The sequence below is a fragment of the Pseudoliparis swirei genome, chromosome 6 (genome assembly GCF_029220125.1).
Source record: "Pseudoliparis swirei isolate HS2019 ecotype Mariana Trench chromosome 6, NWPU_hadal_v1, whole genome shotgun sequence".
Lineage (NCBI taxonomy): Eukaryota > Metazoa > Chordata > Actinopteri > Perciformes > Liparidae > Pseudoliparis > Pseudoliparis swirei.
In genome coordinates, this window is record NC_079393.1 from 28,644,820 (window position 1) to 28,668,331 (window position 23,512).

The 23,512-nt window shown below is 47.2% G+C and overlaps 2 protein-coding genes and 1 long non-coding RNA gene across 5 annotated transcripts; all 3 read left to right on the forward strand.

Annotated features, from left to right (window-relative positions):
- The first annotated feature begins 1,340 nt into the window (after nt 1–1,340).
- Nucleotides 1,341–13,339, forward strand: chmp1a (charged multivesicular body protein 1A). Its single transcript, XM_056415997.1, has 7 exons — nt 1,341–1,482; nt 2,443–2,462; nt 2,564–2,641; nt 10,607–10,753; nt 10,830–10,958; nt 11,024–11,235; nt 12,242–13,339. Exons 1-7 carry the CDS (start codon nt 1,476–1,478, stop codon nt 12,261–12,263), a joined length of 615 nt encoding a protein of 204 aa, XP_056271972.1. The 5' UTR covers nt 1,341–1,475; the 3' UTR covers nt 12,264–13,339.
- On the forward strand, nt 6,746–9,573 carry LOC130194835 (uncharacterized). Of its 3 annotated transcripts, none has more exons than XR_008831961.1 (4): nt 6,746–7,851; nt 7,947–8,103; nt 8,244–8,376; nt 8,711–9,573. It is a non-coding gene; the product is annotated as an uncharacterized LOC130194835 (long non-coding RNA). The 3 variants fall into 3 exon arrangements; XR_008831963.1 differs by having other exon boundaries at nt 7,095–7,851; nt 8,244–8,360; XR_008831962.1 differs by having other exon boundaries at nt 7,111–7,851; nt 8,244–8,322.
- A 7,423-nt stretch (nt 13,340–20,762) lies between the features above and the next one.
- slc10a3 (solute carrier family 10 member 3) lies at nt 20,763–22,879 on the forward strand. The gene has a single exon (XM_056415935.1). The coding sequence runs from the start codon at nt 21,183–21,185 to the stop codon at nt 22,587–22,589; it is 1,407 nt and encodes a 468-aa protein (XP_056271910.1). The 5' UTR covers nt 20,763–21,182; the 3' UTR covers nt 22,590–22,879.
- Nucleotides 22,880–23,512: the final 633 nt, after the last annotated feature.

Here is a 23,512-nt window from a genome sequence, read left to right on the forward strand (position 1 = left end):
ACCATAGAGACGTCTTTGAAGCGAGCATTGTGACGTCACTCAACCCACCAGTTCTAACTGGTTCTGTGCTTTGAAGTCGCCTGTGACGTCACGGAGCAGCGAATCAGACTATGTAATACTAGTGATTTCTAGCAGACGGCACGGATCTGTGAGTCCGTAGGAGGCAGTAGGAGAAAGTTCTAGGGATTTGCCTGCCCTCCCCTGAGTGTCGGCCATTGCCCACACACGTGGGGGGGTTTGTAGGCAAATTTCCTAAACTTTCCCGGGTGTAGAATCGCCTACACCTTCTGCAGGTGTGGGGGGGGGGGGTCGGTTTGATTCACCTCGTGTGTCTCTGCCATAAGAATCCCTCACACCCCCCCCTGGGAAGGGAGGTTTGGCCGATTCATAGAATGGCTTAATTCTAAAGTGAAAAAAAGAAATAATATAAAACAAATGAAATGAATAAAAAAGGAATTAAATACAGTATATATATACACATGGGGGGCAGACGCGATGCGGCGAGCGATGCGCAACGGCGGCGAGACGCGACGCCGGCGAGAGCCCCCCGGCGGGACTTGACTCGGGCCGTGACTTGTGACGTGTCAAGCCCCCCCCCGCAACAAAACAAAAAAAGACCAACAAATGTAAAAAGAAAAAGAAAAAACATTTTTAAACATCGCTAACAAAACAGTCCGTATGGAACAACGATGCGAGCTGAGCAGACAACATAACGCAAATTATATGACCATGACATGAATGACTTAAGCCTAGCATAGGCCTACCGGCTATGGCGCATCGTGTCATATCATCATATCAATAGTAATACAAAGTTCATAAAAGCGACTTCATGCAGAGGCTCTGGCTTAGGGGCCCCCTGAGCTCATGGGCCCCTGGTGCCGTAGGCTCGTCGTAATCCATCCCTGAGTAGGACTATTGGGGCCCTGTTACTGACATGAATGACTTAAGCCTAGCATATACCGGCTACGGCGCATCGTGTCATATCATCATATTCATATCAATACAATGTTAATAACAGCGACGTCACGTGCGGAGGCTCAGGCCCGGTAGGCCCGTTGGTTAATCCATCCCTGATTGTACTATATTGTATTGTTTCATATTGTGATTAGTGGCACACGTTGTACCATAGGAAAGGGGTTCGTCTTTCTCCTGGAAAAGTTGAGGAGTGGTCATTCCACTACTTATAATATTATTTAAAACATTTAATTTAATGTTCCTGAATGCCATTCCGTGGAATGCCATCTAGTGACATTCCACGTCACTAGATGGCGGCGATGCGCAATGTCGTTGCATGGCAATTGCCAAAAAACATCCAAACGAAGAAGAAGAAAAAAAGAAGGCGGAGGACCAGTTGAAACCACGTGACTGCTGGAGGACCAGGAAGTCCACCGCCGCCTCATCAAAACAAACCCGAACGGGAGCGCCGGGGAGCCGCAGCGAGTTTCCCGTGATCACCGGAGCTTCTGCGCGTCGCCATGGAGGGTACGTCGAGTTTACACCGGGACCGCCAAGCTAACGACGGCTAGCTGCCGTTAGCCTGTTAGCTTATTAGCTTGGCTAGTTAGCTAGGCTAGCTGTTATGGTTAGCTAGTAGTTTATTTGTGTCATTAACTCACTTTACGTGCTACTAGTTTGACCTGTTGGTTTAATTGAACGTGTTATCTTCACGCTGCGTGTCACTGAGGAGTTTCATAGTGAATCACTGGCATGAGGAATGTCGCAGCGATGAGTGTAGCTTCAACCAGACACTCCCAGACACTCCTTTGTGTGGCCGAGGTCAGACTTCAGACTGTCGCCGGTTGAATCCTGGTGGCAAGTGAATACGTATTTATTCACACCCGATTATATTTGCAGGTACATTTGAATATATTTGCAAATTAATAAAGTTGTATTGTTTCCCACAGTTGTGACGGTTTCCGGTTGTGTGAATCTACCAGTGTTTGGACAATATTTGCCCTTTATTATTTATATATATGTGTGTGTGTGTATATATATATAGCAGGTGCTCCCCCAAAAAATAAGGAAGATTTCTAAAAATATATATTATATTTAGAACAAATATATATATATATATATTTTTAAATATACTTTATTAGAGAATGTGCACAATATAGCGACAGGGATCAGTGAACAAGTATTTTTTATTTGTGTGTGTGTGTGTTGTTCTGTTTGCAGTAGTACTGCATAAAGTGACAGGAAGGTAGAGCAAACAGACAACGTAAAGTGAAAAATGAGAAGAAACTCAACTTTTATTGTTTTTTTATTCTTTGTTTTTTACAAAGAGCACAAGAGAAGTGTTGCATTTTTGTTCCCAGTGGAAAAAGTACAAGAAAACATTCTGGACAACTTGTTCCCTTCCATCTCAGAGAGTGAATGTTGTAGTCGTTGATGTGGCAGTCAGCACACAGACACCCATAACTCTGTCTCTCACTGTCTCCACAGACACACTCTTCCAGCTCAAGGTATGTATCTGAGATGTTTCCATTCTTATCCGTCCTCGTTCCTCCTTCCAACTCGCGTCCTATTCACTCATTTCCTGTACGTCTTCTTCTGTGGTTCACAGTTCACCTCCAAGCAGCTGGAGAGGCTGTCCAAGAAGGCAGAGAAGGAGTCGGGGAAGGAACAGGCCAAGGTCAAGAAGGTGAGCCCCCCCGGCCCGAGAGTCAGACCACCGGCCATGTGGTCCACATGCTGTGATCACGTCCACGTTTTCATCTAGGGAAGCTCTCTCTCTCTCTCTCTCTCTCTCTCTCTATCCCATCATCGGTCTTTGTCTGAAAGACAAACATAATCATCTTTAAATCTTATTTTCTTTAGATGGCGGATTGTTTTTTAAGATTGTATTTTGCTACCTCAATATTAATTTAATATAATGCTTTATCGCCTCAGGGGAATCATATGGTGATGAAATCATAAACTGAGATACTGTGATACCTGTGCAGCTCTAGTTGAGCTAGCTGTAGCCTCTCTGTCCTCATGGTTGTTACAAAACACCAACATAGAGTGTAGAATGTATCTTTTCATATTACGTTTAATAGCTCAGCAACTTATGTGAGATAAAGGGAACAAAATGTAAAGATTTTCCTTTCGAGGTTAATATATATATATATATATATATATGTGTGTACTCTATTTTGAATACTTTGAAACTAATGGTAATATTTATCGATATAATTAGTTGGAATTTCACCTTCTTTTGCCATGGAGCTCCGTGATTGGAAATGGTTGTTGTTGTTGTTTACACTGGAGTATTTCTGCATATTTTTCTGGTGAAATGTCAGCATGGAGCTCCAGTCAGCAGGGGGCAGCACAGTTTAAGCGTAGACATGGAGCAGTGGTGGTTCTCTGAAGCTGATGCATCACTGTTGTTGTTGTTGTTGTTGTTAGAATTATTCTCAGGAGTTGTTTGAAATAACTAACTTGTCATTGGACAACAGGAAAGCATTAGATCTCAGGATTATATGATATAATTATATATTATACCCCAGGAATGGACAGAATATTTAAAAACCTAAACCTTTTAAAATGACACTTGCCCATACTGGAATAGAATAGAATATAGAATATACACTATTATTTATCCCCAAGGGGAAATTAGTTCTCTGCATTTAACCCATCCTTAGTTATTAAGGAGCAGTGGGCTGCGGTGAAGCGCCCCGGAAGCAACTGGGGTTCAGTGCCTTGCTCAAGGACACTTCGACTTGCAACTAATGGGGAGAGCGGGGATCGAACCCACAACCCTGCGGTTGCAGGACGGCCCTCTTACCCCACTGAGCTAAAGCCGCCCCAAAGGAATGTGAAGAAACAAATATTTTAATTGTGTTGCAGATCTTTTATTGGTGAAAAACTACTTAACTTAAATACGGTCATCTTTATTCTTACAGTCCCCGGAATAGAGAAATATTTATGTTTTATTTAAAGGACAAATATATAGATATACACACACAGTCACTGTGTGTGTATATCTATATGTGTGTGTGTGTGTATATATATACACAGTCACTATATATATATATTCAATTTTTTCATTTTATTTTTTGAATATATATAGTGACAGTCTCTATATATATGAGAAAAAAAGAAAAGATTTTTTTGAATATATATATATATATATACATATATAGTGACTGTGTGTGTATATATATATACACACATACACAGTCACTATATATATATATTCCATTTTTTATTTTATTTTTTGAATTTATGTATATAATATATATATGTGTATATATATATACACAGTCACTATATATATATATATTTTCCATTTTTTATTTAATTTTTTGAATATATACAGTGACAGTCACTATATATATTCCCCCCAAAAATATACATATCCAGGACTGTCTCAGAAAATTAGAATATTGTGATAAAGTTCTTTATTTTCTGTAATGCAATTAAAAAAACAAAAATGTCATGCATTCTGGATTCATTACAAATCAACTGAAATATTGCAAGCCTTTTATTCTTTTAATATTGCTGATTATGGCTTACAGCTTAAGAAAACTCTAAAATCCTATCTCATAAAATTTGAATATTTCCTCAGACCAAGTAAAACAAAAGATTTATAACAGCTGAGTGTTTGTCAAGGCTCAGGAAACCCTTGCAGGTGTTTCGAGTTAATTAGACAATTCAAGTGATTTGTTTAATACCCTACTAGTATACTTTTTCATGATATTCTAATATTTAGAGATAGGATATTTGAGTTTTCTTAAAGGGTACCTGTAGTGCAAAACAATATGTAGCCAGATCAAAAGATAATGTGTTTCTAAAGGTTATTCATGCACTGACGGTCCAGTATTCAATAACAATACGTAGTTTAGGCTGTTCAAAGTCCTCAACTCCGACATGCGACATTGCACTGGAGCTTGAATATGGCGCCGGTGGTGTGACGTCAGATCGTTGATAGATCGACAGCCAGCCACAGCGGATGTGTTCAGATACCAATGTAAACAACGTCGAGCGCTCGCAAACAAATGCTGAGAGATTGAGAATATGGACGATGAAAGATTGTCTGATTCAGCAACTGGATACTTGTTTGAACCTTTAAAAGCAGACTATCCCCATTTAGTGGTGTGACAGCGATGATAGCGATGATTCTGATGAAGTTGATGCAAGGACCGCGGTCCAGATGCTTCACCGTGCGGACCGTGCACGCAAGTCGTGACGTTTGGTGCAGTTGTGGAAATGTGCCACAAAAACAGACAGAGAGTGCATTTGTTGTAAAAGCACGAACTTATGTCCGATGATATCGTGTCATTAGACCTCATCTGCTTCACACAAAAGCGTGAGCTTGATAGCTACATCGCGCATAAGCCAGCGCTGGAGATGTCTTTCATTGATGCAATGTTCGGCCCACATGTTCGGGGGGCTAGTGACTTTTTCTTGCTCCGTCCCGATGCGCGCAAACCGGTGTCGGGAGCTCCGCGGCGCACGAGACGGCGGGCAGAGGACTGTCAACGCAACACGTGGAGACAGAAATGACGTGCTGCTGCTGTAATGTGGCGCTATAGAGAAAGTGACAGGGGGGCGGGCCCATTTTTTTTAATGTCATGCGATCTACCAATACTACGCCGCGATCGACTGGCAGGTCGCCGCGATCGACGTATTGAGCACCCCTGATATAGATTGTGTAATTCTTGAGGCCACCGATCTATCCCAAGAAGCAACGCGTGTAGAAGTGGCTCCGGATTGGCTGAATTCCTTTCAACGACTCTACGTCATAGTTAGCTTTGAGCTGGAGTAAATAACTAGCAAAATGGCAGCGCCCACGGACTCGGAATGTTGACAAAGAAATGTAAATCCTCGGGCTATGCGTGACTTGTTGACAATAGCGGCGGGGTAAATATGATTTATTTGATGCGCCGAATGGATGTAGCACGTTGTTGTTTTGCACTACAGGTACCCTTTAAGCTGTAAACCATAATCAGCAATATTAAAAGAATAAAAGGCTTGCAATATTTCAGTTGATTTGTAATGAATCCAGAATGCATGACATTTTTGTTTTTTTAATTGCATTACAGAAAATAAAGAACTTTATCACAATATTCTAATTTTCTGAGACAGTCCTGTATATAGTGACTGTGTGTGTATATATATATATATTATATATATGTATTAGGGCTGTGAAACGATTAACATTTTTAATCAGGTTAATCACAGGTTTCTGTGGATTAATTATGATTAATCACATATATACATTTATACACAGGGGTGCACATAACTTGCTCACCAGTGCACGCGCCAGCATCCGAGCTCTGCCGCGCGCAAGCCGAGAAGAGTTGTTGACAGGGGGGGGGGTGCAAGTGACTTTTTTTCGTCCCGATGTGCGCACGCCGGCATCCGAGCTCTGCGGCGCGCGAGACGGAGATCGGAGTCGTGTAAACGCGACACTAGAGACAGAATGACATGCTGCTGGAGAGACGACCAACAACAGACGGATTGGAAGCTCATTCTGCGCATGCGTTAAATGCGGTAAAAAAAAAAAACTAGTTAAACCTATAATTTAATTAACGCGTTATTTTTCACAGCACTAATATATATATATATAATAATCATTTATTTTATATAGCGCTTCTCTAGACACTCGAAGTCGCTTTACAGTTCAGAGTCCAGTAGTCACACACACAGTCATACCGGTGGTGGTGGAGCTACATCAGTAGCCACAGCTGCCCTGGGCCAGACTGACGGAAGCGTGGCAGCCAATCAGCGCCTACGGCCCCTCCCCCACCACCAACATTCATTCACATACGAACCGGGGTGAGGCTGCGGTGCATGTTTTTTTTATGATGGTGGGGGAAACCGGAGTACCCGGAGGAAACCCACGCAGACACGAGGAGAACATGCAAACTCCACACAGAAAGGACCTGGAACGACCGGGATTCGAACCCAGGGCCTTCTTGCTGTGAGGCGACAGTGCTAACCACTGAGCCACCGTGCTGCTGTATATGTGTGTATATATATATATATCTATCTCCACCTGGTCTTCAGAGTAGCTCAGAGGACCTTCTCTCTGGTCTTAACACAAAGAGTTGATTCACCAGCGCTGACCGAGTCTTCGTCTCACCTTCGTCTCACCTTCGTCTCACCTTCGTCTCACCTTCGTCTCACCTTCGTCTCACCTTCGTCTCACCTTCGTCTCACCTTCATCTCACCTTCGTCTCACCTTCGTCTCACCTTTGTCTCACTAGGCCGCAAGGTGAACATCGAAAAGTCCTTTAGAAAATGAATCCCGCTCCACAGTCGCGCATCTACACAATATTTAGTTCATAAAAAAGAAAGTCGTGCTTAGCTACCAAAAAAAAGTTTGTCGCTGAATTTGCCGTCGATTCTCGATGCGACTATGTTTTATGCCGAACTAGTTTCTTCAGAGCGTAATAGGATCTTGGTCACGAGGGGTGGCACGGTTCGACACGTGATCGGTCTACACCAATGAGGTAGCTGCTTTTTGTCAACAGAATGGCAAGATGGCGTCCTCGAGCAGTACGGAAGACGAAGAAAATACACCGGAATATATTAATAAATCAAAAAACAAACATTGTTTTATGCATATTACTTCAGTGAAGCACGAGGAGGTACATTATTTCACCACGATGGAATACATACAGGACAAGCCTACACACGTGGCTCGGGTTGGACGGTGAGTCTCGGGACGTGGCTGAGAACTTCGAACACTGTGTTGATGTGGAGTTTGACAATATTCCCGAGGATGCTGGCTGCCATCACACGTGCTACCGTAGATTTACGGACAAAAAATCCATGGCAAAGGTGGAAAGAAGGAGAAGTTCGTCAACCGAGCAGGCAAACGACAAAGGGATACTCTGTCAAAGGCTGAAACATTAACAGCAGGTAAACACACACACTGTGGTTGAGTGACTGAAAGGTACAATTATGTGTGAGATATGTCAACAAACTCATTGAGCTCTCCTTTTTGTTTTGTTCAGGCCAATTGCAGAAAGCTGCCGAGTTGAAGGAGGACCAAAGTATTCTTTTGCATATAAAAGACAAAGACTGTGTGGCTCTGGAGGTGCAGTACCACAAAGGCTGTTATAATCAGTACACCAAGTTTTTGACGAGGCCTGAAAAACCAGAGAAAGACCAGTAAGTTATTTATTATATTGCATTTCAAGGAGCTACTAACTTAAAATTGCATAAGTAAACATTCAATCCGCATTCTGTTGTATGTGCACACAATCACAACACATATTCATTTATTTCCTTCTCATTCATATGTATTCTAGGAATGAGCCCACGTTTGATGTCAGCGATAAGATATTCTGTGAAAGGATCATTGGCCAAAGGCTGCTTGTCAACCAAGAGGTGCTGAGAATGGGCTGAGGAAGGCCTTCATTGAACTGGTGAAAGCAAATGAAGGTCTTGATGCTTCAAACTACAGGGAACTGCAATGCATTTTTCTCTCACATCTTATTATTTGTCATGTGCAAGTCCAGCTTTACACAACATGTGTGTGACAGGCCTGAGAAACTGTTTTTAATTCTTGCTGTTTGCACAAACATGTACCAGTTGGCAACAAGGAGGTGTGTGTGTGCGTGCGTGATGTTGTGTGCCTTTCTTGGGCATCTTTGGTGTTAAATGTGCTGTATGGCAGATAGGTTCTAGCCTGTAATGTCTTGTACCACCTGCACCACTCTCTGCTTTTCATGATACTCCTGTGACTCTTAATTGTCACTGTTTTGTTGTGTTGCAGACAGGATATGTTGAAGGAGAGGCTGGCTCGTGATTTCCCCCAGCTGGTGTTTCACATCCCCACCAAGCGCAACATCTGCCAGCTGGTTTTTGCAGAGACCCTGTCAACCATTGACATTACCAAGGTGTCATCAGCTCTCGGAACCAGTGTGTGTTCAGCCTTGATCGGAATTCACACATTCTCTGGGTGTGACTCCACAAGTGCCTTTTATGGCAAAGGGAAAAAAAAGACATTTTCTGTTGCATGTGAGAAAGGTGAGTACCTAAAGGCTTTTAAAAGTTTAGGTACTCACTTTAACTTGGAGCAGTCAACATTTGCACTTCTTTGCCAGTATGTGTGCCGCTTATATGATCAGCCAGCTGCCGATAATGTAAATGAAGCTAGGTACAAGGCTTTCTGTATGGCATCATCAGCCTTGCCAGAAATATGCATTCCCCCAACTACTGATGCCCTCCAACAGCACTGCAAACGGGCAAACTACCAGGCTGCAATAATGAGGTCCTGTCGCAAACAAAAAAGAAGTACTCCGTCACCTGCTGGATATGGTTGGCAAAGAGAGGATGGGACCTTGCACATCACCTGGATGACCAGAAATCCGGCCCCTGACAGTGTTTTGCATGTGAGACACTGCAGCTGCAAAGGTGCCTGTGAGACAGGAAGATGTTCCTGTTTCTCTGCAGGATTGTGTTGCACAGACTTCTGTCGTTGCTGTAATTGTGCCAACACCAAAGACACCGAGCAACTGGAAGACAAGTGTCCTGACACTGACAGTGAGGACTGAGCGTCCTTAATATGTTATTTCTTTTGTAGTTTTGTACAGTTTTATATATGTCATATTTTTCATAAAGATTGTTTCTATTGTTCATCAGTGTTGTTTTCATTTGTGGAAGAATGAACGAACGAATAAATGGTCATTGGTATAAGTACAATTACTGCCTTTTACTGCCAAAGACTGTACTTCCTCCTGAGGTAGGAAGTACAGTCTTTGCCTTGATTTCTTCAGTGTGTGCTGGGTGTTCACAGTCCATGTTAGATCGTCAGTAAGGTGTATTCCCAGGTATGTCAAACTTGATCTAAATGACTTAACATAAGCATAACATGATCGTATATTTGCCTCATTGTTCTTATTGGACGCGGCTATGTATACAGCACTATTTAGAATCCATTTGTCCCTTTTAAGGGTGTTTTCCTCTTTATCGGTAACGTTGAATCCAACCACGGGAGCCGCCATCTTGCCATTCTGTTGACAAAAAGCAGCTACCTCATTGGTGTAGACCGATCACGTGTCGAACCGTGCCACCCCTCGTGACCAAGATCCTATTACGCTCTGAAGAAACTAGTTCGGCATAAAACATAGTCGCATCGAGAATCGACGGCAAATTCAGAGACAAACTTTTTTTTGGTAGGTTAGCACAACTCGTTCTTTTTTATGAGCTAACGATTGTGTAGGTGCGCGACTGTGGAGCGGGTTGAAACGAAAACAGTGTTCACCTTACGGCCTACACCTTTGTCTCCCCTTCGTCTCACCTTCGTCTCACCTTCGTCTCACCTTCGTCTCACCTTTGTCTCACCTTCGTCTCACCTTCGTCTCACCTTCGTCTCACCTTTGTCTCACCTTTGTCTCACCTTTGTCTCACCTTCGTCTCACCTTTGTCTCACCTTCGTCTCACCTTTGTCTCACCTTTGTCTCACCTTCGTCTCACCTTTGTCTCACCCTCGTCTCACCTTTGTCTCACCCTTGTCTCACCTTTGTCTCACCTTAGTCTCACCTTTGTCTCACCTTCGTCTCACCTTTGTCTCACCCTTGTCTCACCTTTGTCTCACCTTCGTCTCACCTTTGTCTCACCTTCGTCTCACCTTTGTGTCACCTCTGTCTCACCTTTGTCTCACCTTCAGGCTCTGCAACAGAAAAACGTGGAATGCGCCCGAGTGTACGCGGAGAACGCCATCCGGAAGAAGAACGAAGGCGTCAACTGGCTGCGCATGGCGTCCCGGATCGACGCCGTGGCCTCCAAGGTCCAGACCGCCGTCACCATGAAGGCGGTAAGGAGTCCCCGGCCCGGCGTCCCCACGCGGCGGTCCGGCCTCCGGGTGACACGGGGCTCTTTCTCGTCGCCAGGTGACTAAGAACATGGGCCAGGTGACCAAAGCCCTGGACAAGGCCCTGGGCTCCATGGACCTGCAGAAGGTCTCCGCGGTCATGGACAAGTTCGAGAGCCAGGTCCAGAACCTGGACGTCCACAGCTCGGTGAGGCCCGCTCTGCGCTCCGTACGCGGCGCGCGGAGCTCCCTCTGAGTGTCGCTGCCCCCCAGGTGATGGAGGACTCCATGAGCTCGGCCATGACGCTGACCACGCCCCAGGAGCAGGTGGACGACCTGATCCACCAGATCGCCGAGCAGAGCGGCCTGGAGGTCATGGACCAGCTCAGCCAGCTGCCGGCCGGGGCCACGGCGGTGGGGGCCACGGCGGTGGGGGCCGCCGAGAGCCCCCGGGGCCAGGACCGGGAGGACCAGCTGAGCCGCCGGTGAGTGTGTGTGTCTCTGTGTGTGTCTCTGTGTGTCTCTGTGTGTGTCTCTGTGTGTCTCTGTGTGTGTGTCTCTGTGTGTGTGTCTCTGTGTGTGTCTCTGTGTGTGTCTCTGTGTGTCTCTGTGTCTCTGTGTGTGTCTCTGTGTGTGTCTCTGTGTGTGTCTCTGTGTGTCTCTGTGTGTGTCTCTGTGTGTGTGTCTCTGTGTGTGTCTCTGTGTGTGTCTCTGTGTATGTGTCTCTGTGTGTGTCTCTGTGTGTGTCTCTGTGTGTACTGAAGCACTAGACCAGGGGTGGCCAACCAGTCAGAGACTAAGAGCCACATTTTTTACTGTGTTACCGCAAAGAGCCCACATATGTGCACGCACACACACACACACACACACACACACACACCTCTGATCAGCCAGATTTATTGTAAATGTCACACACCAACATGATGAAAAACTGTACCTGCTTTTCTGCCTGGCTTTTCAAAGCGACCAACTTGTTCTTGCGAAGGTCCGTCCCTTTTGGAAATTCCTGTTCGATGTTAGGGTGGAGTGAGCTGAAGTGACGCTGAAGATTTGAAGCTTTGAAATGCGCTAATGCTGCGTGACATATAAGGCAGATCGGCTTGCCATTCGTTTAACAAAAAAATATAAACTCTCCCACTCTGGCAAAAACGACCTGTGTTCTTCTTCATATTTTCGTTTGGCTGTGCTTTTTTTCCCTGCCATTTCAAGAGGTAACTTGACGGAAATTGTTTACAACACAAATGATGGCACACCAAAGATTCTCTCGTCGCTCGTTTGACGTCACTCAACCAGGCTTACATGGTCAGTGTGCCATCTAGCTGTAGGGGGAGTGAATGACAGCGCCAGCCAAGCATTTTTGACGCATGTCATGTGACAGCTCCTGAAGAGCCGCATGAAACTAGTTAAAGAGCCGCATGAGGCTCGCGAGCCGCGGGTTGGCCACCCCTGCCCTAGACAATGAAATTCTTGTTTCTTCTTCTCCTCTCTCAGTTTGGCTGCTTTGAGGAACTGATGCTCCTCCAGGAAGAGGAAGAGGAGGCGTGGCCTCTGCGGCGAGGCAGCAGACGAGTTTACAGACGTGACTGCAGCGTGTGTGTTTCTGTGGAACTGATCGACCCGGAGGACTTAACGAGCCCCCCCGCTCTATAAATACCCTCCACAGACTGTCCCTGGAGTCCTCGTTGGATCTCCTCCTCTCCTCCTCTCTTCTCTCTTCTCTTCTCTCTCCTCACCGTAAACACGTTTCACCAGCTGTACGGTTCACGTTGGGGGAATATAAAGTTTTAATAAGCAGCATAGAGATGTATCTTCATCGCTGTCCACATAGAAAAGGAAGTCTCCTCTTCCTCGCGACGTGTTGGTAACACCAACAGGAAGTCACCTCTTCCTCGCGACGCATTGGTAACACCAACAGGAAGTCTCCTCTTCCTCGCGACGTGTTGGTAACACCAACAGGAAGTCTCCTCATCCTCGCATTCCACTTTCTTTTTATTCGCTTTTGTTCACTGTTTTCAGAATTTGTTGTTGCTTTGACCGCCTTACAATGGATGCAGGTGCTCCGCCCAAAAATAAGGACAAATTATGTATCTTATATTTAGAACAAATATACATATTGTATATATATATATATATATTTACAAAGAAATATATATATGTATATAATATATAATATCATATATATATATATTTACAAAGAAAGAAAATATATATATATAATATAAATTTATATATATATATTTTTATAAATATTATATATATAATATACTTTTATATATATAATGTTATATATATATATTTACAAAGAAAAAAATATATATATTTATATATATAATATTTTTTTTTAAATAAATATTATATATATATATAGTTCTTATTTCTCCTTTGCCTTGTAAGGCACCATGCTGTGTGTCTGTGTTGAGGCGTGTTCCGGTGCTTCCGGTCCATTACCCAGCATGCAGTTCCAAAGCCTCAGAGACCTCAGGCGGCGTCACACGGACGGTTTATTTGAACAGTTCCTCGGACTTTGCAGCTCATAATTTTCTTTTTTTCTATATTTATCTTGTGGAAAAATAAAAACTCGCCCTCTGACGCAGTCTTTCATTTGACTTCCATGAGAGAGAGAGTGTGAGTGTGTGAGAGAAAGTGTGTGTGTGTGTGTGTGAGAGAGAGAGAGAGAGAGTGTGTGTGTGAGTGAGAGAGGATATCAAGTAGGTGGCAACGGAGTCCTGAAGACAAAGAACAACTCTGAATGTCTTCTTCTCACGACCTCTAAGTCATGTGACCGAGGTCACGTGACCCCTCCCTGTCCAGAGCCCTTAATCTGCCTCTCGAGGTCAGCTTTAGAGCTGCACACGTTCATGACCTGGTCAACACCCCTCAGCTTCACTGGGTTGTGTTCAGGGCCAGTTAGTAAATGGTAACACTCTAAAGCAAGCCGCCTCACATCAGCATATTAGTGGCAACTGAGCATCAATGAAGGGTCGAGCGTCACTTCCTGTCATCAGGTAACACCATACCTGCAAACTTGTCACCTTTCGGTGAAATTCACCGTTTTGAACTAAAAATAGGTCATCCACGTGAATCGTGGAGATCCGAAGAGTTTTTGTTTTTGTTTGGGGGGGGGGGTCACCTGGCCCGCTGCCGTTGAGATTGCAGTGAGACGCGGAGAAAAGTGTGAAGTGTTGCTCTTCGCAATAAAACATCTTTGATGGGCGTGTCGCGTCTCGGCCAATCAGCGTTCAGATGTCGACATCGTTTGGGGGTTCAGGTTAGCTTGAATGTTAGCCCGCTACATCTGCTGCTGTCACGCTGCACGGTGTAGCGATGCTAACAAAGTACCCGTACGTTAAACACGATGTGATTTAGCATATTTTTAGTATCGATACTTCATTAAGAGAGCGATCAGAGCGCACGCGCTGCTCCGTGTCGAGCTGTCTGCGCACACTGCGCTGCGCAGCTCACAGCGAGAGAAGAGGCGGAGCTTAGAGACTTCGGCTTAAAGAATCAAAAGATGCCAGAAGTGAAATGTTTCAGTCTGTAAAGTTGTGTAACTCTCCAGCTGCTCATCCTGATGAACTGTGTATCCTCTGGTCAGAGACTAACGGCCTCATAGTGTATAATCAATGCTATGATGGAACCATGTAGTTTCATTCATATCTGGCTGTATTAATACTAATATTACTGACATTTGTTAAGTGTTGAAAAAGTTGGTAAAAAGTACAGAAGTACAGATGTTTTATTTATTACTATTATAGATAAATATACCAGTCTCGTATTTATGGTACCATATTGTTTGTATGGTGTATTGAATTCTGGTATCGGGTATCATGATATTTATGGCATGTCTGTAATATGTATAGAAGTTATAATATGAGTATCGTGACAAACAGGTAGAGACAGAACAGATTCAGGGAGAAGTCCATGAGGACTGTTCAGGCAAAAAGAAAGGAAGTTGGTTCATGAATGACTTTAACCATATAATATATAATGACAATGTATATTTGTTATTACTATCATTATAGGGCTGAGTCAGAGCGGAGAACCTTTTGTTCTTAAACTGTTTGTTATCATTATTTAGATTTGTGGTCAGAACAATAAAATGACTGTAGTTGTGGTTCTAAAAGCTTTGAGGCTTCAAACAACGTGGATGTGGTGTGGTGACAACAACAACAAAAAAGTCACCTGCCCCCCGTTGTCACCTTTTTCACCCCTCATGAGTTTGCAGGTATGGGTAACACGGACGCACCACGAGCTGTCAGGTAATCAATAACTGAAGATAACACGAGTGAGAGGACATTAAACTTTATTGTTTCATAAGCTGCCCCCTGAGCACAGGCATGAAGGCTCCGCCTCGCCACCACTGTTTAGCCTCTTGTTGTTGTTGTTGTTGTTGTTGTTGTTGTGTGTCTCTGTTGTCGTTGCACCTGTCTGTGTGTCTCTGATTGGTCCTTTCAGTCTTCTTGTAGCTGTGCTTTAGTTCTTTGTGGTCGCTTTGGTTCTCTTCCTCTTTGGGGGACGTGTTGTCGTTGAAGGCCAGAGGGCTGCCCTGACCCATGAGCAACACTTCTCTTGGCTCGTTAAGTTAACCATGGTGACAGCCAGCCCGTGCGGATGACCTCAGGTCCTCTTCACGGCTCGCGACCCTTCACACAGATGCAGTGTGTTTACGGGCCGCGGTGCACTCTGGGTAAACAGAGGAGGCTCTTCTTCTCTGTCGAGAGGTAAATCATCTTCTAGGTAAAACACCGAGACATCACGTGCGCGCGCGGCTACCCGCAGCCTCCCTCGCGACTGGCTGTCACTCCGTGACACGTCACAGAAGGGGGCGGGGCCAGCAGGCCGCCTTGGCGCGCGCCGAGTGTTTCCACTGCGGACTCCCACGCCTTGTTTCCGGAAGTCTGTTATCCACGTTGACAGGAGGAGGCGCGCCGCTCACCACAGCATAATCGGCGTTTCTCAATTCAAAGTCCACTGAGTACAGACTTGTGTTCTTTTGGAGTCTGGTCTTGTGAGTCTGGTCTTGGGAGTCTGGTCTTGTGAGTCTGGTCTTGGGAGTCTGGTCTTGTGAGTCTGGTCTTGGGAGTCTGGTCTTGTGGGTCTGGTCTTGGGAGTCTGGTCTTGGGAGTCTGGTCAGGAGGACGGTCTTGGGAGTCTGGTCTTGGGAGTCTGGTCTTGTGAGTCTGGTCTTGGGAGTCTGGTCTTGGGAGTCTGGTCTTGGGAGTCTGGTCTTGGGAGTCTGGTCTTGTGAGTCTGGTCTTGGGAGTCTGGTCTTGTGAGTCTGGTCTTGTGAGTCTGGTCTTGGGAGTCTGGTCGGGAGGACGGTCTTGGGAGTCTGGTCTTGTGAGTCTGGTCTTGTGAGTCTGGTCCTGTGGGTCTGGTCTTGTGAGTCTGGTCTTGTGAGTCTGGTCTTGTGAGTCTGGTCTTGTGAGTCTGGTCTTGTGAGTCTGGTCTTGTGAGTCTGGTCTTGTGGGTCTGGTCTTGTGGGTCTGGTCTTGTGAGTCTGGTCTTGTGAGTCTGGTCTTGTGAGTCTGGTCTTGTGGGTCTGGTCTTGTGAGTCTGGTCTTGTGAGTCTGGTCTTGTGAGTCTGGTCTTGGGAGTCTGGTCTTGTGAGTCTGGTCTTGGGAGTCTGGTCTTGTGAGTCTGGTCTTGGGAGTCTGGTCTTGTGGGTCTGGTCTTGGGAGTCTGGTCTTGGGAGTCTGGTCAGGAGGACGGTCTTGGGAGTCTGGTCTTGGGAGTCTGGTCTTGTGAGTCTGGTCTTGGGAGTCTGGTCTTGGGAGTCTGGTCTTGGGAGTCTGGTCTTGGGAGTCTGGTCGGGAGGACGGTCTTGGGAGTCTGGTCTTGGGAGTCTGGTCTTGTGAGTCTGGTCTTGGGAGTCTGGTCGGGAGGACGGTCTTTCTGCGATTGGAACAGCAGCTGACTTGACTTCACCACATCAGCTGTTCTTGCTCATGAGTTTACTCTAATTATTCACTGTAAATTATTTTTTACAGTAAAAAAAAAAAATGTCAACCCTGCTTTTTTCATTATTCTTTAAATATAATTATTTTATTTTGAATTATGTATTTGGATTATATATATATATTTGTATGTATATATAGTTATATTTATAGATATAAATATGTATATAGATATAAATATGTATCTATAAATATGTAAATATAAATATTTATATCTATTTATATATATATGCGTGAATATATACATGTGTATATATATACATATATATATAAGACATATATCTGTATACACGAATATATATATATGTATATACAGATATATACAGTATATATATTTATAGTTATAAATATTTCTATATATATATCTGTATAGACAGATATATATAGCTCTATATGTATATATGTATATACATATATATATATAGCAAGGCCGTCCCGGGACAGACACTGACACGTGACAGTTGATATGGGTCATATTTCTAAAGATGTCAGTGACAGCGGGACACGGGATCCTCTGCAGGGTCACGTGACGTGTCTGGTTTCCCGGTTCGTGTCTGACAAATAGGCAACAGCCCACTTTGTAACCCGACACGGCTCCGGGAGTGTGACAACATCCGTGAACACAACAGGGGTTGCACTGACCAGCTAGCGGGGGTCTTCAGCGACATCTTCAACCTCTCCCTCAGCCTGTCTGTACTCCCCACATGCTTCAAACGGACCACCATCGTCCCTGTGCCCAAGATCACCAAGGTCACCTGCTTGAATGACTACCGCCCGGTAGCACTGACCTCTGTGATCATGAAGTGCTTTGAGCGGCTGGTCAAATCATTCATCTGCTCCTTGCTGCCTCCCACCCTGGACCCGATGCAGTTTGCATACCGGTCCAACAGGTCTACAGACGATGCCATAGCCCTGACCACGCACACCGCCCTGACCACCTGGACAAAGGGAATACATATGTGAGGATGCTGTTCATTGACTACAGTTCAGCATTCAATACCATCATCCCTCAGACTCGTCTCAAGCTCGTGGACCTGGGACTAAGCACCTCCCTATGCAAATGGGTCTTCGACTTCCTGACGGGGAGGCCACAGGTGGTGAGAATCGGTGACCGCACCTCATCTACAGTCATCACCAACACAGGCACCCCAGGGCTGTGTGCTCAGCCCCTCCTGTTCTCCTTGTTCACACATGACTGTGTAGCTACGCACAGCTCCAAACCTCATTGTCAAGTTTGCTGATGACACAACCATTGTGGGCCTCATCACTGGCAATGATGAGTCAGCCTACAGAGAGGAGGTTGCTACCCTGACTACATGGTGTCAGGATAATAGCCTCTCTCTCAACATCAGCAAGACAAAGGAGATGATTGTGGACTTCAGGAGACGGCAGGTGGAGGAGCACGCACCCCTGCATATCAACGGTTCTGCAGTGGAGATGGTCAGCTGCTTCAGGTTCCTCGGGGTCAACATCAGCAACGACCTCACCTGGTCTGCTCACACAGACAAGGTGGTCAAAGCGCCCGAGCGCCTCTTCTTCCTGAGGAGACTGAAGAAGTTTGGCATGGATTCAGTCATCCTCACCAATTTCTACAGATGCACAATAGAAAGCATCCTGACTGCATCACAGTGTGGGAGCTGCACAGCCAAGGACCGCAAGGCCCTACGCAGTGTGGTCAGGACTGGAGTTCATCATCGGTAGGGAGCTCCCAGCCCTGCAGGACACAGACCACACGATGCCTCAGGAAGACTGGCAGGATCCTAAAGGACTGCCATCATCAGCCTTCAGCCTGTTCACCCCGCTGCCTTCTGGAAGGCGGTACCGTAGCATCCGGTCTCGCACACAGAGACTGGAGAACAGTTTCTTCCCGAGAGCCATCAGGCTGCTCAATGGACACTGACACACGATCGACACTTTTGCACTCGACACTTTTGCACTCGACACTTTACACTCGTCACTTTACATACACTGTCACTTCAGCCTGTACTTACACTACACTTTCTATTGCACTACCTGCTTTCACTACCTGCTACTCCCATTTGTCTGTAGTTTAGTTATGTGTATTATATGTTAGTATTATGTTCAGAGTTCTTGTACAGTGTGTATGTCATGTTATATTATGTTCGGCTATGATAGTTGTTGTGTGGGGCCTTGTCCTAAGAATTTCAGTGCCCAGTCTGACCCTGTGTCATTCTGTGTATCTGACAATAAAAGACTTGAAACTTGATGCTCCAGGGGTCAAAGGTCAAGGGGGCTGAGACTGACAGCGAGAGTCTTTATTTAAACCGTTATCTAACCAGGTGAGTCCCATTGAGGGTCACCTGGCCAAGACAGGCGGCAACATACGAAACAAAAAACACAAGACCAGTTAACAGAAACTCAAAGTTTAAGAGACGGGGACATAACGGAGTTAATTCAAGAGATATTGACCTTCATATTGAGTGTGGATGCAGAGGGCAACAGGCCTCCAGGGTCCATGTTGTTACAGCGAGAAGACGAGCCGGTGTCCCCGCCCTGACGGCATCAATGAGTCACATGCTCTGTAAGAATGGCCTCAGGCTAACAATAGCCATGTCTGTTCCTTATAATCATTTTGGGGGCGTGGCTTGTCAGTGTGTCTGGTTTCCTCTTCTAGGATTATCAGTTTCTCACGGTTACCAACCCGAGTTTAAAATGGGTGTGAATCTTTTCACAATTAGTCATTTTCAGAAAAAAAGAAAACACAATACTATCACATGAGGCATGGCAGCCATGACAAACTCATTTACGACAAGAGCGAACGAGTACAACGAGACACACGCATAATTAGGATGTTTACCTATGCTATGATTTCACAGTGCAGGTATTACGTAACACCTGGAGATGAGTCACCATGTACTTCTAGTCCCCTCGTTTTTAAATCAGTGTTTTTAACAGGCTTTTGGTTATATATCTGAAATAAGGTCTGTGGTTAACAAAAGATGAAGAGATTTGAACGTTTTGTTAAATTATATAAAATATGTTTCGTGAATTTGAAGCTTACAGTCTCTAAGAAGTGACTAAACGAGAGTAATACAACGTCCTCACGCTGACAGGCACAGCTCCACACACTCATGTGGTGGAGGTCTAGTTCCTTTATAGACTCACGTGATGTGTAGATATATCATTTTGTTATGAACATTATTTAAACCAATATTTACCAGATGTGCACGACCCTGAACAATCTTTATTATCACTCCTTCCTCATGTTTCTATTATGATTTCTAAGGATTCCGCCATTTCTCTGGTCATGAAATTAAGTGCGTGTGTCTGATGGGTAATCCCCCCCCCCCTACACACACACACACACACACACACACCGCGGTGTTCCCTCGCCCATGTGACCGCCCCTGTTGATTGGCCGAGAGACGGGAAGAGGTGACGCGTTTGGAGCGCTGTGATTGGATGAAACAACGCCTACGTCAAGGTAGTCCGAGTTACCCAGAGAGAGACCGGAAGTGGGGGAGTGTTTCATTACACAAATAAATCGCGTACTGTGTGTCATTGAGTAAGTAAATGTGTCGACGACAGTTTGGAGAAACAATATTCAATAGGCGAGAAAACATGGATAATGACGTCATTGTGTAGATACACTGGAGGTCCATCATGACGTAATATACAATACACATGAGTGACATGAGGAGAACGACGACCCCTCGTACCGCTGTTCAATAACGCTTTTATTAGGAATGTTCCATTTCACTATATACTTGTTTTTTAAAGTACTGTTATCTGTAGTTATTTACCATATTTACTTGTATTTGAGACACATGCGTGATATGTTTTGTGTTTTTATTATATTTAGAATTGTTTTATTCTATGTTTGTTCGAAATTTTTGGAAAATAAACTATTCAGATTAATTAAACATGTTCAGATTATACTTTGTTTGTACATTATGAAGTAACCCGGCATCCTGTTGGCATGTTGGGACGTCACCAAACATATATTACATTCCTTGTGGTTTGTTGCTCGAAGGCGAAGAGGTTTATTTTGAAATGTCCATACCGGAAGTCAGACTTTTACTCAAGCTAGCTTGAACTGAATCCGAGCAGCGAGATAACCGCAGATAGACGACGATGCGCCCCGCTGCCGCGCACCGGGGAGACGATCAACACGAAGGACTCGGAGAGGCTTCGGTCCCCGGAGACGGACATCTTCACTTCCTTTAGACAAGAAGAAGAAGAAGAAGAAGAGGAGGAGGAGGAGGAGGAGGAAGAGGAAGAGCCAGAGCCGCGAGAGGAGCGCCTGGAGCGCCTGGAGCCGCGGGTCTCGGGTCGGCGGGGCGGGGTGATGACTGGGTTCCGGTATAAAGCCAGCGAGACAACGGGAACCAGACGAGATGAGGAGCCGGCCGCTGTCGTTCTGTACCGGAGACTAGCATGAGCAGCTCACCGTGCGCGTGCACCGGGGCGACGGTGTGACGTCTCGAGGCGCGCCTCCGCCCCCTGTCGCGACGATGCGGACGCTCCTCGTCTTCTGTCGCCTCTTCCTTCTCACCGGCGCCGCGGACCGGGCGTGGGCCACCGGAAACCTGACGGTGGACCGCGGCGAGGCCAACCGGACCGGCAGCAGCGGCTTCATCAGCATTGGGGACGGCTCGTCGCGGGAGTTCGAGTTCCCGGAAAACACCAACGGCGTGATCGTGCTCGCCAGCCGGTACCGGAGCGCCGCGGCGGCGAGCCGGAAGGGCCGCGGCGGCAGCTGGACGCAGACGGTGACGGTCCGCTCGCTGGACCCGGAGGTCCTGGCCATCCTCAACGTGACGGCCGGCGGCCCCGCGGCGCAGAGCTACGTCATCGGCATCCGCTCCGGGTTCCCGGGCCGGGCCCAGCTGCACATCCAGCTGCTGGAGCTGGACCGGGACTCGGCGCCGGTTCTGATCGAGGAGAGGACGGACTACTCCATCAGGGTGGCGCCCGGCGGCGACGACCCGGCCGCCCGGCTGGCGCAGTCCGGCGGCCTGGCCCACTTCTCCGAGAACCCGGTGCTCTTCGCGCTGCTGCCCCTCATCTTCGTCAACAAGTGTGCGTTCGGCTGCAAGGTGGAGGTGGAGGTTCTGCGGGGCCTCCTGAGGAGCCCGGTGCCGCTGCTGCTGGGCGTGCTGGGTCAGTTCCTGGTGATGCCGCTGTACGCCTACTGCGTGTCGCGGCTGGCGGCGCTGCCCAAGGCGCTGGCCCTGGGCCTGGTCATCACCTGCTCGGCGCCGGGCGGCGGCGGCGGCTACCTGTACAGCCTGCTGCTGGGCGGCGACGTCACGCTGGCCGTCTCCATGACGCTGGTGTCCACGGTGGTGGCGGCGGCCGCCATGCCCCTGTCGGCGGCGCTGTACGGCCGGCTGCTGGGCGTGCACGCCGCCCTGCACGTGCCCTTCGTGAAGATCCTCGGCACCCTCCTCTTCATCGCCATCCCCATCTCGCTGGGCATGCTGGTGAAGCTGCGGATGCCGGCGCTGACCCGCGTGCTGCTGGCGCTCATCCGGCCCTTCAGCTTCGCGCTCATCGTCGGCGGCATCTTCATGGCGTACCAGATGGGCTGGTCCATCCTCGCCGACGTGCGGCCTCAGACCGTGGCGGTCGGCGTCACGGTGCCTCTGCTGGGGCTGGCGGTCGGCGCCGCCATGGCCAAGCTGGCGGGCCTGGCGCCGCCGCTGAGGAAGACGGTGAGCATCGAGGTGGGCGTCCAGAACAGCCTGCTGGCGCTCGCCGTCATGCAGCTGTCGTTCCGCCGGGCGGAGGCGGACTTCGCGTCGCAGGCGCCGTTCATCGTGGCGCTCAGCAGCACCTCGGAGATGCTGCTCATCGTGCTGGGATACTTCGCCCGGCGGAGGCTGTGCGGCGGCGGCGGCCCGAGCAGCGACGCCTGATTGTAGCCGCTGGCGTTTTGTGTCTTTGCTCATAACTTTTTGAAAGAACTCTTTCCGACCCGTGGGCCGCGGCGGCGTCGCAGTTTGGTCGCCGACAGATTTTCTTTCCCTTGTTTTCGTATCTTTCGAACCAAAGGCCTTTTACCCCTCTGAGACGCCCCGCCCCCTTCTTGTTTATTTTACAGTATGTACTTTTTAAACATCAGATTCTACTGTGAGGTACTCAGTGTAAATATTCCTCAGAAGAGACGTACCCTATCAAAAGAAAAGATATTTTTCTACCAGATTACTTTTTTGTAATCAAACAAAGCAAAAAGTTTACAAGAGGTCCATGTGTCTTAGCCTGGTGTGGGGGGGGAAGTCTCTGGGGTGTGGGTGGAGTCTCTGGGGGGTGGAGTCTCTGGGGTGGAGTCTCTGGGGTGGAGTTTCTGGGGGTGGAGTCTCTGGGGTGGAGTCTCGGGTGGGGTGCAGTCTCTGGGGTGGCGTCTCTGGGGTGGCGTCTCTGGGGGTGGCGTCTCTGGGGTGGAGTCTCTGGGGTGGAGTCTCTGGGGTGGAGTCTCTGGGGGTGCAGTCTCTGGGGTGGTCTCTGGGGGTGGTGGAGTCTCTGGGGTGCAGTCTCTGGGGTGGAGTCTCTGGGGTGGAGTCTCTGGGGTGCAGTCTCTGGGGTGGAGTCTCTGGGGGTGGGTGGAGTCTCTGGGGTGCAGTCTGGGGGTGGAGTTCTGGGGTGGAGTCTCTGGGGTGGAGTCTCTGGGTGGGGTGGAGTCTCTGGGGTGGCGGCTCTGGGGTGTGGGTGGAGTCTCTGGGGTGGAGTCTCTGGGGTGGCATCTCTGGGGTGGAGTCTCTGGGGTGCAGTCTCTGGGGTGGAGTCTCTGGGGTGGCATCTCTGGGGTGGAGTCTCTGGGGTGGAGTCTCTGGGGTGGAGT